Source organism: Lates calcarifer, unplaced genomic scaffold (assembly GCF_001640805.2).
Source record: "Lates calcarifer isolate ASB-BC8 unplaced genomic scaffold, TLL_Latcal_v3 scaffold_37_80, whole genome shotgun sequence".
Taxonomy (NCBI): Eukaryota; Metazoa; Chordata; class Actinopteri; family Centropomidae; genus Lates; species Lates calcarifer.
Window position 1 is genome coordinate 150,134 of NW_026118159.1, and position 14,410 is coordinate 164,543.

General features: G+C 43.7%; 1 protein-coding gene across 1 annotated transcript in view; it reads left to right on the forward strand.

Moving 5' to 3' along the window:
- Positions 1–14,410, forward strand: part of LOC108874667 (uncharacterized) — a 121,113-nt gene that overhangs the window by 43,865 nt on the left and 62,838 nt on the right. The window contains exon 10 of the mRNA XM_051069532.1: positions 7,369–7,440. Coding sequence (XP_050925489.1) covers positions 7,369–7,440 — 72 coding nt within the window. The remainder of the gene's footprint in view (positions 1–7,368; positions 7,441–14,410) is intronic.

A 14,410-nucleotide genomic window follows, 5' to 3' on the forward strand; every position in this document is an offset into this window, starting at 1 on the left:
AAATATTTCACTTCATACAGTCAAAGAAAATGTGCTGAGTGCTGCTGCTGCTGTCTGTACAGCTGATGATGTGCTTTGTTGTCCTCTCAGACCAACAGGTGGAGGTGGAGGAGGGGGTGGAGTCTGTCCAGCTGCCCTTCAGAACCACAGGTGACCTGGATGAAGACGTCGGAGTGGAGTGGTGGAACAGGGACAATGACAGGACGGTCCATGTGTATGAGAACGGCTCTGACCGACCTGAAGAACAGAACCAGGTTTACAGAGACCGAACAGAGATGAAGAAAGACCTGCTGAGAACTGGAGACCTCAGTCTGACCCTGAAACACCCCAAAGTCACAGACACAGGAAGATACAGATGTGGAGTCTACAGGGAGGAAAACTACATGAGATGGAAAACAGTGCAGCTCAAAGTGAAAAGTAAGAATGATTTGTTTGTCTCTGGTTGTTTGTCTCTGGTTGTTTGTCTCTAGTTGTTTGTCTCTAGTTGTTTGTCTCTAGTTGTTTGTCTCTAGTTGTTTGTCTCTGGTTGTTTGTCTCTAGTTGTTTGTCTCTGGTTGTTTGTCTCTAGTTGTTTGTCTCTGGTTGTTTGTCTCTAGTTGTTTGTCTCTGGTTGTTTGTCTCTAGTTGTTTGTCTCTAGTTGTTTGTCTCTAGTTGTTTGTTTGTCTCTAGTTGGTTGTTTGTCTCTGGTTGTTTGTCTCTGGTAGTTTGTCTCTAGTTGTTTGTCTCTGTTGTTTGTCTCTAGTTGTTTGTCTCTGTTGTTTGTCTCTAGTTGTTTGTCTCTAGTTGTTTGTCTCTGGTTGTTTGTCTCTGGTAGTTTTGTCTCTAGTTGTTTGTCTCTGGTTGTTTGTCTCTGGTTGTTTGTCTCTGGTTGTTTGTCTCTGTCTCACTGTCTTCTGTCTCCTCTACAGAGAGAACTCAGGTCAAAGATGAAACAGTCGACATCAGGAACAGAAGCAGCTCCACTGATCCAACTCCTCTGATGGCTGATCAATCAGTTTGATCGACTGACAGACTCTCACACAGTCTCAGGACTCACCATTGATCAGTATTGATCAGTATTAACTGTTAACTTGGTGACGTCAGGTGTAACTTCCTGGTTAACCTGTACTATGAAAGGTGGACAGGTTTTACCCGGGGTCTGCTGCCATGGTCATTTATGCTGCATCTCTAAACTTCTCCGAGCAGACCAAACAGACCAACACATGCAGCATTAATGATGGAAATATGAAGGTGAACCACTTTATAGAAGGTTTCTATTTGATCCAGGTTCAGTTTCCACTGAGGCTGAAATACTGTTAACATGAAGTTCATACTGAACATAACAGCTTTACATTCAGACATATACAGAGTGTTCATCATTAACAGAACAGCTCATTCTCAGACATGTGACCCACGTGTTGACTGGAATCAAAGTATCTGAGAAATCATCACATATTGTTTGTGTCCTTACATCTCATATTACAGATGAAGAACGTGTGACAAGTCTCCCTGACTGTTTGTTTTACATTGTGTCGTTAGAGTCTCTTTAAATTCCTCGTAAACTAACAGAATTAACGTGCGCTCTTCACTGGGGGGATGGGGTAAGAGAAAGACAACCTTGCAGATACACAGACTAAGTCAAAATGTAAATAGTAGTAGTAATAATAATCATAATAATAATAATAGTAATAATTATTATTACAGCTAAAGGAATAATAATGACAAACAATGGTACATTAATAGCACTAACACTATCAATAACACTAGTAAATGTTTTAATTATTGTTGCATCATGGGTTGAGCTGGATCATGGGAGCAGCAGGAGACTCTCCAGCTCTGGAGGCAGAACCCTGCAGTGAGAGACAGTAGAAGAGAGAGAGAGAGAAGCACAGCCTGGGCAGTAATGTGCTTGAGGGAAGAACACACAGTTAAAGTGATGCAGCGATATTAAGACAGTTAATAATAATCTCGTCTGCAGGACATCATGGACAACATTTACTAACTATTAATCTTAACTGATGCATTGAGACTGACCCAACCCGCCGAGGGAAAAATGGTATCCTGAAATAGGAACCAGAATAATGTGCTAGTTAAAAGTTAAGGCATAAAGATGAGTTTTTAGTTTGGATTTAAAGGCCTCAGCTGAGTCAGCCTGTCTAATATCACTAGGGAGGTTGTTCCAGAGGAAGGGGGCCTGATAGGAGAAGGCCCTGCAGCCTGTTGACTTCTTTTTGACTCTAGGGATCAGGATCAAGTGTGACACCCAGATTTTTGGCTGTTGTATTTTGAGAGATAACACAGCTGTCAAGGGATATAGTTACATGATCGAACTGGTGTCTATATCGTGCTGGGCCAATAACCAGCATTTCTGTTTTGTCTGAATTAAGAAGCAGGAAGTTTTGAGACATCCAGCTTTTAACAGATGACAAGCAGATCTCTAATTCCCTAATTTGAGAGGCATTATCAGCCTTTATAGGCACATATAGCTGGGTATCATCAGCATAACAGTGAAAATTAATTCCATGACTCCGAATAATTTGGCCAAGAGGAGAAATATATAGAGAGAAAAGCAGGGGGCCAAGAACAGAACCCTGGGGTACTCCATATTTCACATCAGAAAAGGCTGACACAGTGTTATTACAAGAGACACACTGAGTTTGTCAGATAAGTAAGATTTTAACCAGCTGAGGGCCACGCCAGAGATTCCAAATCTATTTTCCAGTCGGTCCATGAGTATACGGTGATCTACAGTATCAAAGGCTGCACTAAGATCAAGTAATATGAGCATAGAGGTGGAATCTGAATCTAGAGAGAGTAGCAGATCATTTACTACTTTAGCAAGTGCTGTTTCAGTAGAGTGAAAGGCCCTAAAAGCAGACTGATACGGTTCAAATAGATTATTATCAGCTAAGTGAGATGAAAGTCGTCAACGATAGATTCACAATATTCAGCACTGCAGGGCCCAAGACTGGCCAGAGATCTTTGGAGAGTTTACCTGGTAAAGGGTCAAAAGGGCAAGTGGTGGGTTTAGAAGCTAGTACTATCTTAGATAATGAATCAAGACATATAATGTCAAAATTCATCAGAGCAGAAACTCTCTGAGACTCAGTATGATGCTCAGCCGGTTCTGCAGCAGATGCTGGAGAAACTGAACTGATTTTTAATCTAATCTCATCAATTTTACTGCAGAAAAAATTCTGAAACTCATGAGCAGTAAAGGGCGAGCAGCTAGGAGGCGGCTGCTTTTTAGTGAGTTTAGCTACAGTGTCAAAAAGAAATCTAGGATTATGTTTATTGCTATTGATTAAATTTGAAAAATATGCTGCTCTGGCAGTAGACAGTGCATGCTTATATTCCAGAACACCCTGGTGCCACTGGAGATACAGAGCTTCTGCTTCAGAGCACGTGTGTCGTCTGTGAACCAGGGAGTGGACCTCTTTGGCTGTTTAACTTTAGTGGTGAGAGGTGCAACTGAATCAAGGAGACTAGACAAGGTTGTATTTAAATCCCTGGTACAGTTTTCAACAGAACCTATTGCTGCAGTAAAAGGGGCCAGGACCTCTGGTAGTTGTTCACTAAGAACAGTTAAAGTTGTGGGACCTATGTGTCTGATGGAAGATATATTTGATCAGAGATAACAGATGTGACAGGAGAGATGGTCAGATCAGACACCTCAATCCCACGGGACAGAATCAGGTCTAGAGTGTTACCACCACAGTGAGTAGGTTCATGTACAGACTGTGTGAACCCAAAGGTATCAATGAGGGCCAGAAAGGCTTTATTTAAAGGATCAGAGGCCTTATTTAGGTGAATGTTAAAGTCACCCATAATTAGGATATCATCACTATATGTGACAAGACATGATAAAAAATTTCCAAATTCATCTAAAAACTGTGAGTAGGGGCCAGGTGGTCTGTAAAGTACCACAAGGTTGAGTGGTTGCAATCTATTTCCCTGGTCATGGGGATCGGAAGCTACTGGAGAAGGTTTCAATACTACAGCCTCGAAGGAGTTAAAAGTGACATTAAGAGCTGAGGTTAGACCAAAGAAAGACTTATAAAATAAATAAAAGTGTCGTACCTGCTGGTGTTTGATCTTAACTCCTCTGGTAGGCTCTCCTGTCGCTACCAAGGTTCAGTCCAGTCCAGGTCTATGCTTCAGGAAGGCCTCATGAAGGTCAGAGAGCAGAAGTGAGAAGAGCAGAGCAGAGAGACTTCTCTTTAGAACACTCTTAGAAGACAATTCTAGAGAGGTGAGGGGGGCTTCTCCTTTTGTATGACCAGGTGACATCACAGAATTTGGCCATTCAGTGACTATTGCAGCTGGAGTTGGAGGTTTCACACTTAGGTGTGAAAAGGTGACCGACGCTGAGAGACTGAGTTCAATGGCTCTCCTGTGTCTGTAGAACAAAAGGAGCCATTTACTCTCATCCTCCATTTTGAATGGGCTGAGTCCCAACACCTTCCACCAGATGGAAATATTCCAGCTGTCATGCATCACCATGCTGCCCCAGTCTGAACCAAGACAAACTTTACACAACAGGCCACATTAGTTCTGTTGAAATGATGCTGAAGTTCAAACAACAACCACAGCAGGTCAATAAATGAAGACTTTGAATTCAAATCAAAGACAAAGGTTTACACAACAGGTGATATTTAATCACCATCAGATTTATTGGTGTTAGAGGAACAAACTGTGTTTTGACTTTGACTCTGAAACAACAAGATATTTTTACCTGATCCTCTGACTGCCTACCTGTGAACTGAACCCTTTTGGAAAGTAAAAACTGTGAGGTTATTGACCCTGAGGAGTGTCTCACCCGTCAGCTCCACCTCCATATCTCTGTTTGTTTGTGTAAAGCTGTAAAACATGAACTCTGATCCTGTCGTCAATAAAAAGCTTCCCTGCAGCTGGAAGAGAAACTAAAGTTTCCTCTGAGCGTCAGTAGATTATCAGGAGGAGGACAGTGAGCAGTGGCTGTGAACTGAAGTCCTGAAGGAGGTTTTGAAGCCTTAGTCAGTTCAGTAAGAAGCTGATTGAAGGGGACTTTGTTGGAGTTTTTTCCAGGAAGATGAAGATGTTGGTGGTGTTTGTGATCCTCCTGCACGGTAAGAAAACCTTGGTCCCTCTGATCTGACTGATCCAACACTGCAGCAGCTCTTTAGTCTTTCTGCTTTAACCTTCATTTCATCCTCTGGAACTGATCCATGACGATGTTTTCTACCAACAAACATGTTAAAGGCAGCATGTGTTTGTTGTATGAAGTCATCCTGGATGTAGAAGACTGTTCAGTCAGACTGTCCTCAGGTCTGTTCTTCAGCATTAAATCCCTGCAGCTTGAAAAACACTCTCTCTGTCTCATGTGTAGAAACTGTCTCCACATGTCCATCAGTCCTGTCTCTGCACTGAGTGTTAGTCCCTCCTACTGAGGACGTGATGGACAGATGGAAGGAAAAGAGGAGAGGAGAGAGGAGTTCAGACAGTTAACAGTCACTTTAACAGGATGTAGAGTCAGAAAACCAGTGAAAAGTGAACAGTGAGAGGAAGAAGAGTCAGTGGTGTTAAACTGTGCTGATGTGGATTCAGAGCAGCCTGATCAGCTGCAGCGTCCAAACAGGACCAGACTGAATTCTGGGTCAGCTGAGGATGGAGGAGTAATGAGACATGAAGTGAGGCTGCTGAGATGGACCCTCTCTGTCTGTGTCCTCACAGTGTCCCAGCATGCCTCAGCTGTGGAGGTGGTGGAGGGGGACCACTTTGTCCTGCTGCCCTGTGAGTTTCCCACCTTTGACCTGGACGAGCCCACAGTGGTGTGGAGCCGCTCCGACCTCAGTCCTTCAACCGTCCACCAGCGTCAGCTGGAAGGTGATGAACTGACAGAGCAGAACCAGCGTTACAGCGGGCCGAACGTCCATGAAGACTGACGCTCTGGACACTGGAGACCTCAGCCTCAACCTGACAAACCTCCAGCTCTCTGACAGCGCCACCTACACCTGCTCCGTCAGAGACTTTGGACAACAACTGGGACAGTCAGAGGTACAGCTGCAGGTCAAAGGTCAGCAACAAACCACACCTACACCTCCTGTAGATACAGGTCAGAGGTCAGAGGTCATGTTGTTGTTTCTGTTCCTGTCGTCCACAGAACGATTTCCATCCTGGGCCAAAGGTCTCCTGGGTCTCCTGGTTGTGGTTCTTGTTGCTGTGGGTCTTTTGGTCCATTTTCGACAGTGTTTCATGTCAGGTATGTCTCTACTCCTACATTACCCATAATGCTGATGGTGAAGATGTTTCCTCTTGTGGCTCGTTGACTGTGGAGGCAGACGCTCTCTCTAACTGAGAGTCAGTAACACATCAGGAACAAACAGAGAACTAATCAGTGACTGATATGTTTCTCCTGATGAGTCCACTTCTGACTGATTGACTCATTTGATTTGTTCCTGCTTTGTTTCTGACTCCTTCTTTGGTAACTGCTCCAAATGTCCTGAAGAATCCAACATGTCTTCAGGTAGAAACTAGTTTCCACTGGATTGTGTCAGAGGTGTGTCAGACGTCAGGTGAGCTCAGGTCACCTGGTTGTTCCAGGTCCTCAAACAAACTGTTGGAGCTTCTTGTGTCTGAATACTGAGTGTTCTCCACCAACATGAGACACAGAAGGATGAGACAGTGAGGTCCTGTTAGCATCAGTGCTGCTGCTGCTGTCTGTACAGCTGATGATGTGCTTTGTTGTCCTCTCAGTCCTAAAGGTGGAGGTGGATTCAGAGGTGGAGTCTGTCCAGCTGCCCTGCAGAACCATAGTTCACCTGTTTAAAGACGTCAGAGTGGAGTGGATGGACAGAGACACCAGGAAGGTCCATGTGTATGAGAACGGCTCTGACCAACCTGAAGAACAGCACCAGGTTTACAGAGACCGAACAGAGATGAAGAAAGACCTGCTGAGAACTGGAGACCTCAGTCTGATCCTGAAATACCCCACACTTAGCTACACCTACACCTGCACCGTCTACAGCAGGGAGGGAAACATCCTGATGAAGAAGGAGGTGCTGCTTCAGGTCAAAGGTCAGTGCTGTAGATACAGGTCAGAGGTCAGAGGCCAGAGGTGTTCATCAACTGATGGAGTTAGCTGAGTTGTCATGGAGACGGCTCAGGTGTGATCCTGTGAGCTCAGTCCTGTCCACACATGTCACTGATGTGTCTCCATCAAGACTCAGATCATCTCCAACAGCTTGAAGACCTGGTTTTAGTTTCTAGATTTCTGTCCCCTGTTACCTTCTGCTCTGATCTGGTTCTGTCCTTCAGCTTTCTCTACAACTTTGTCCTCCTTCAATAAAGTGAGGACAAACTGCTGCTGCTGTCTGTACAGCTGATGATGTGCTTTGTTGTCCTCTCAGTCCAACAGGTGGAGGTGGAGGAGGGGGTGGAGTCTGTCCAGCTGCCCTTCAGAACCACAGGTGACCTGGATGAAGACGTCAGAATGATGTGGTGGAACAGAGACAATGGCAGGACGGTCCATGTGTATCAGAACAGCTCTGACCAACCTGAAGAACAGGACTGAACAGAGATGAATGAAGACCTGCTGAGACCTGGAGACCTCAGTCTGACCCTGAAACACCCCAAAGTCACAGACACAGGAAGATACAGATGTGATGTCTACAGCAGGAAGATTTGGAGAGTGAAAACTGTGCAGCTCAAAGTGAAAGGTCAGAATGATTTGTTTGTCTCTAGTTGTTTGTCTCTGGTTGTTTGTCTCTGGTTGTTTGTCTCTGGTTGTTTGTCTCTAGTTGTTTGTCTCTGGTTGTTTGTCTCTAGTTGTTTGTCTCTAGTTGTTTGTCTCTGGTTGTTTGTCTCTAGTTGTTTGTCTCTGGTTGTTTGTCTCTGTCTCACTGTCTTCTGTCTCCTCTACAGAGAGAACTCAGGTCAAAGATGAAACAGTCGACATCAGGAACAGAAGCAGCTCCACTGATCCAACTCCTCTGATGGCTGATCAATCAGTTTGATCGGTCTGTTGATCAGTCTTTGATTATTGATCCAATCTGACTTTGGATCAGAGAGAAAATGGAAGTGAAGGAGCTGATGGACGATGGATGAAGACAGGAGGACGCTTTGTCAACGTCTTCTTCACTCTGAGTCCAACTGACTCTCACACAGTCTGAGGACTCACTATTGATCAGTATTGATCCGTATTGATCAGTGATGTCACATGTGGATCAGCTGTGTGATTTGGACTCTAACATGTTGTTGTAGTGTTTAGGAGCAGGTGTTGTCAGGTGTCTGTGCTGCAGGTATCATCAGGGAGTCTGAGCTATGATTATCAGTCTAAGGACCAGACAGGACATGACAATATGTTGTTCTGGTCCATTAGCGCCACCTAGCGGCCAACTGGAGAGAGTGAAGTCAGTGAAGGTGACGAGCTTTTTCTGACAGACGGAGACTCGCTCGGGATGGAAATAGCTGTTAGCTCCTGTGAAGGAAAGTTGCTGAAACGTCAGTTACCGTCTGATAAAAGTAACGGTAACGAGCGAGTAAAAAGTTGAAGAGCAAGTGGAGAGTTTTTCTGCCAGTTCCCTGTTAAACAGCATTTCTACTGGAAAACACGGTGAGTTAGTGCTAGCTAAGCAGCTACAACAGCCATCATCAGCTCCTCCTCAGCCTTCAGGGGATCTTCATCATGTTGATTCTCCATCTTCACCATTCTTCATGTTTCCTCTTTCTTCACCATCTTCACTCCTGGGAGCCTGGATGGACGGCTGTTGTTGCCCTGGGTGGTGGTAGAAACTCAAGTACAGACAGAAAATAGAGCAGAACAAGCAAAGACTGATTTCATAGAACAGTGGTTATTTTTCTAAGGGACACTGATTGTTCATTGTGAGGTCTCCTGGTGTTGTTCCTGGTGTGGGCCTAACACTAAGAGAAATATCAGCTTGTGTTGTTGTAAATGAACATGTGTGGAAGTTTATTGTATTGTATCGTACACAGTTTGCTTCTCACTGCCCACCTGTGAACTGAACCTTTCAGAAAGTAAAGACTGATGTTGTTGAACCCAGTGAGTGTCTCAGAGTCCTGTATGTGAGTCCTCTGTCCTCTGGTGTTCCAGTCCTCACTGATCTTTGATGCAGTTTGAACCGTGTTGTCCAGACGTTTCCTGTCCCGTGCTGAGGAGTTTTTACACCACGCTTTTATTCTGAAGGTGAGGATGCTCTCGGCCCCGCCACAATAAAACCACATCAACCCTTCCTGTGATGTGGAAAAGTGTTTGTGGTGTGTTAAAAAGAAAAGTCCTCAGTGTTGTTGTTGTGTTTCCACTTTAAAGAAGAGGCTGAATGATGATGTTTTATTTCCTGTACAGACATGTGATCAGTCACCATGAGTTTTAGCTGTAACTTTGAAACGATGCTGAATATGAGACATGAAGCTCAGTTTTTATCTGTTCAGACGTTAGCTCAGAACAGTGTTCATACAGAGCAGGTCTAGACTGAACTCTGTCTGTTATTTACAGAGAGAACCAACAGTTCCACCATGAGCAGCACTGGTCGACAGTGGAGAGAAAAAACTTCCTCTAAGAGGCAGAAACCTGGAGCAGAACCAGAGCTAAGATGGTAAGAGGTACATGTTCAGGTGCTGAGCAGGATCGTAGGAGCAGCAGGAGACACGTCATCACAGATCAGACTCTACAGCTCCAGAGGCAGAAATACCTGAAGAGGAGAGAGAGATGAAAAACCTACAAGAAAGAACGATGGAGAGAGAGAGAGAGAGAGAGAGAGAGAGAGAGAGAGAGAGAGAGAGAGAGACTGATGTTGTTGAGGGAGGAAACAGAGTCAGAGTGATGCAGTGGTTTTCAGTTTGCAGTGATCTCATCAGCAGGACAACATGGATTTGACTAAATCCTGAGTTGAGTTGGTTCATTGAGACTGAGCCGACCTGCTGATGGTAGAACAGTAACAGGTAGAAGCCTGATGAGAATAAGGTGCTGACTGAAAGTGAAGGTGTAGAGATGAGTTTGAGGTTTGGTTTTTTTGTTCTAAACTCCAGTTCCCATCATGCTTTGAGTGACTTCAGCAGGGAGCATCATTCAGCTGTGGACCTGAGCCTGTTTATTATGAACTCTGTTTGTTGACATGTTGGTGAATGTGCAGCATTAAACGTCCTGTTTGCACTGTAACCATGGAAACAGAGTCCAATCAATGAAGAGAAGTGTGAAGCTGCTCAGCCTGTTTCTCTACATTCAAACAGCTGCTTCACTGGAAACTGATGAAAGACCTGGATCAGGTGTTTAGTCTGAGGAAGGAGGAAACTGAAGCTCCTCCTCTTTCCTCTGAACTCACCTGTTCACCTCTGGAATTCATTTCCTTCATTTCTTGATCAGATCAGAAAGTGTTTGATGTTTTTCTCTTCATTCAGGACAAAATGCAGCAAAACAGCAAAGTGTCCATCAAACAGCTGAGACACATTTGTCTCAGAGAGACACAGTGAGACTCAGCCTCACAGCTCCACACAGTCACTGTGAGTCTGCTGGTTTTCAGCTCGACAACTGGATCAAGGGTTTTAGACCTGAGCAGGTTTTAGAACTAAAGGTCTGGTTCATGTTGATAAGAACTGGACCAGCAGGTCTGAGGAACGAGGAAACTGAAGCTCCTCCTCTTTCCTCAGAAGAGGTCTGAGGTGATCTGGACTTGATCCCAGAGAGGCGGTCTAACAGACTCTGAACTCTGACAGTTTTCACTTGACAGCAGCTGATCAGAGCTGACTGAAGTGGAAACGCTGACATGAGGTCAAAGGTCAGTTCACACAGATGATCACAAAGTGTGTGGAGCATCATGAAGCACTGGTTCTAACAGATCCAGGCTTTAATGGCTCTTAGAGGGATTTCAGAGACTGTGTCACAGTCACTGACTTTCTCCTTGTGGAGTTTTCTCTGGTCTTCAGATGAAGTTTAGATCCAGACCTGTTGTCATGGACACACAGTCTGACTCTGTCCACAGGGGAAAACGCTGTTGGACTTGACAATCACAAAGACTGAATGTGAGTGAATGTGGAGTTTCATCTGTTCCAGAAATGAGACTAGAATCAGACGTGATCTCAGACTGATGTGTTGACAGTGTCAGTGTGATGTGAGTGTGTTGTTGTGTACATGTTATTGTCATGAGTGATTGGTAGGACGACAGTTGAAGTGGAGTATGAGCTGGAAATGTGTGTGTGTCTCAGCTGCCTCAGGCTCTTTGTGTCCAGGTCAACGTCCTCTGTTCTAACACCTGAGCTGATCTGGAGTCTGTTCTGTCGTCCGTCTCTGTCACGTCTCCTCCCGTTTCACACCTGTGTGATGTCACAGCATTGCTCGCCCCTCCTCCCTCCGTCAGCTCCACCTCCACACCTCTGTTTGTCTGTGTAAAGCTGTGAAACCTGAACTCTGATCCTGTCGTCAATAAAAAGCTTCCCTGCAGCTGGAAGAGAAACTAAAGTTTCCTCTGAGCGTCAGTAGATTATCAGGAGGAGGACAGTGAGCAGTGGCTGTGAACTGAAGTCCTGAAGGAGGTTTTGAAGCCTTAGTCAGTTCAGTAAGAAGCTGATTGAAGGGGACTTTGTTGGAGTTTCTTCCAGGAAGATGAAGATGTTGGTGGTGTTTGTGATCCTCCTGCACGGTAAGAAAACCTTGGTCCCTCTGATCTGACTGATCCAACACTGCAGCAGCTCTTTAGTCTTTCTGCTTTAACCTTCATTTCACCCCCCCACCCCCCCGCACACACACAGTTTGAACTCTGTGTTTAGACAAAGTGGGGACTTTGCTCTTTTCTGCTTCTACGTTGCTCAATCTGTTGTAGGCAATAAAACAACACTCTGCTCTGCACAGACAGTGGAAGGTTACACTTTGTGTCAGAGAGTGTTCATCTGCAGTTCCCACCTGACCACAACAGCTTCCTGCTTTCTGAAGGGAACAGAAACTAAACTGACGTGTCAAACTGCACGTCTCACATATAGAAATAAAGAGTTCAGGTGGTTAAAGTCAATAATTCACTGGTGAAAATAATCAGTCCTGTCTGTGCTCTGAGTGTTAGTCCCTCCTCCTGAGACAGTTAACAGGCACTTTAACAGGATGAAGAGTCAGAAAACACATGAAGATGAGTGAAGCTGCTCAGCCATTTACTCTACAGTCAAACAGCTGCGTCACCGGAAACTAATGAAAGTGAAACTAAAGTTTCCTCTGAAGAGGAAGAGAAGTCACAAGTGTCTGTGAACAGAAATCGTGAAAACTGTTTTTGAAGCCTTAGTCAGTTCAGTAAGAAGCTGATTGAAGGGGACTTTGTTGGAGTTTTTCCAGGAAGATGAAGATGTTGGTGGTGTTTGTGATCCTCCTGCACGGTAAGAAAACCTTGGTCCCTCTGATCTGACTGATCCAACACTGCAGCAGCTCTTTAGTCTTTCTGCTTTAACCTTCATTTCATCCTCTGGAACTGATCCATGACGATGTTTTCTACCAACAAACATGTTAAAGGCAGGAGAGGAGAGAGGAGCTCAGACAAATCTGTGTATCATTCGTTTTTCAAAATAAAACTACAACAAAAAAAAAAAACTAAATAATGACTCGTTTTTTAAAAACATTTGTTTCCAGAACTAAAATGAAAAAACGGATAACGAATCGTTTTTATGATTTTTATGTTTTTGATTTGATGCAAGGCGTGTGACCTGGAAGTGAGCGAGACCTATCAGGGGCCAGCAGGGGGCGACACATGTGGTTTACATTGAGGTCTATGAGAAAATGGCCTCCTTCTGTCTTGATTTAATACCTCAGTAAACATTGTCCTGATGAGTTCATGGTCTCAATCACTAGATGAAAGTCTTCTTCAACACAACATGATGTTGGTTTAGTAAATGACGGCCGCATTTAGAGGAAAACAGACGATAAAGCAGGGTATGCTTTAGGGCGTGGCTACTGTGTGATTGACAGCTGTCAATCATGACAGAGGACAGAGCGGTTCGTCTGTTATCTGGTGAACTGATAGCAGAGTTCATGTTAACATTTCTCCTGAAAATGTCTCATGTGTTGTTTTCGGTTGAACTAACAGACTCCAAGGAGACTCTTCATCTCTTGGTACATTTTGTTTTAAGCCTGTGTTTCGACAAAATTAGCATCCCGCTCTCACAGTTACGGGATTTATAGATGCACCTTGTTAACCAAGCTAACTAGCTCATGCTAGCATAGCGGATAACTTAGCGTTTATACTAAAGTATCAGTTCGTGGCCTCGCTGGGCTGACGACCTGTGTTAACCACAGACTGAATATTAAGACAGCGGCCGATAAAAAGTACGTTAAACGTTAATTTACATGTGGTTAAAACGGTGTCATCAACTGTTGACGATATGACGAGTAGAGTCATGAGTCATAAACACGTTAGGATCTCTGTTTAGAAATGATGTTCACACACACAATGATCACAACTAAGTTGAAAGTGTATTTTTTTACACAGTGTGTAGGAAAACATTTGTTCTGTAGGAGTTTGATGAGTTAATGCTGAAAGTACATGATGGTCCTCACATGAAGCATTTAGACCCTGACAGCTGGCTCATGTATGTGATTCACTGTGATCCACCGTGTCTGAACTAAAGTGTTTACTGTAATTCAAAGGTATCCACACTGAGAAACTGAATGACTGGTACCAACAGAAGGAGCAGTGTATCTGATGTACAGTTTACAGAGGAAATGAAAAATAATACACAGCTTACAGTGAGATGTACAAGACTGCCACTGAAACAATGAATATAAATGAATGTGGCCATAACACTGTTCACAAACCTGCAGCTCTGGGTGGAGGCAGACGATGATCTTCATGTCTGGATCCTGCAGGTGGAGGTGGTGCAGGTCCTCCATTGTTGCATCAAGAGTGTAGCTGTCTCCACTGATCCAAACCATGCTAATGTTAAAGATGTGTCATACTGTGGACAGAAAAAAGCAAAAGAAACACCACTCTCATTAGATGAGCTCCATACTATGATCTGGACTCTACATTATCCCAGGAAATTTCCTTACAGCCTTTATATATAGTCTGTGTTTATAGACAGTTAGCTAGCTAACATTAGTTAATTATATATAGTCTGTGTTTATAGACAGTTAGCTAGCTAACATTAGTTAACTATATATAGTCTGTGTTTATAGACAGTTAGCTAGCTAACATTAGTTAATTATATATAGTCTGTGTTTATAGACAGTTAGCTAGCTAACATTAGTTAATTATATATAGTCTGTGTTTATAGACAGTTAGCTAGCTAATGTTAATTAATTATATATAGTCTGTGTTTATAGACAGTTAGCTAGCTAACATTAGTTAATTATATATAGTCTGTGTTTATAGACAGTTAGCTAGCTAATGTTAATTAATTATATATAGTCTGTGTTTATAGACAGTTAGCTAGCTAACGTTAATTAATTATATATAGTCTGTG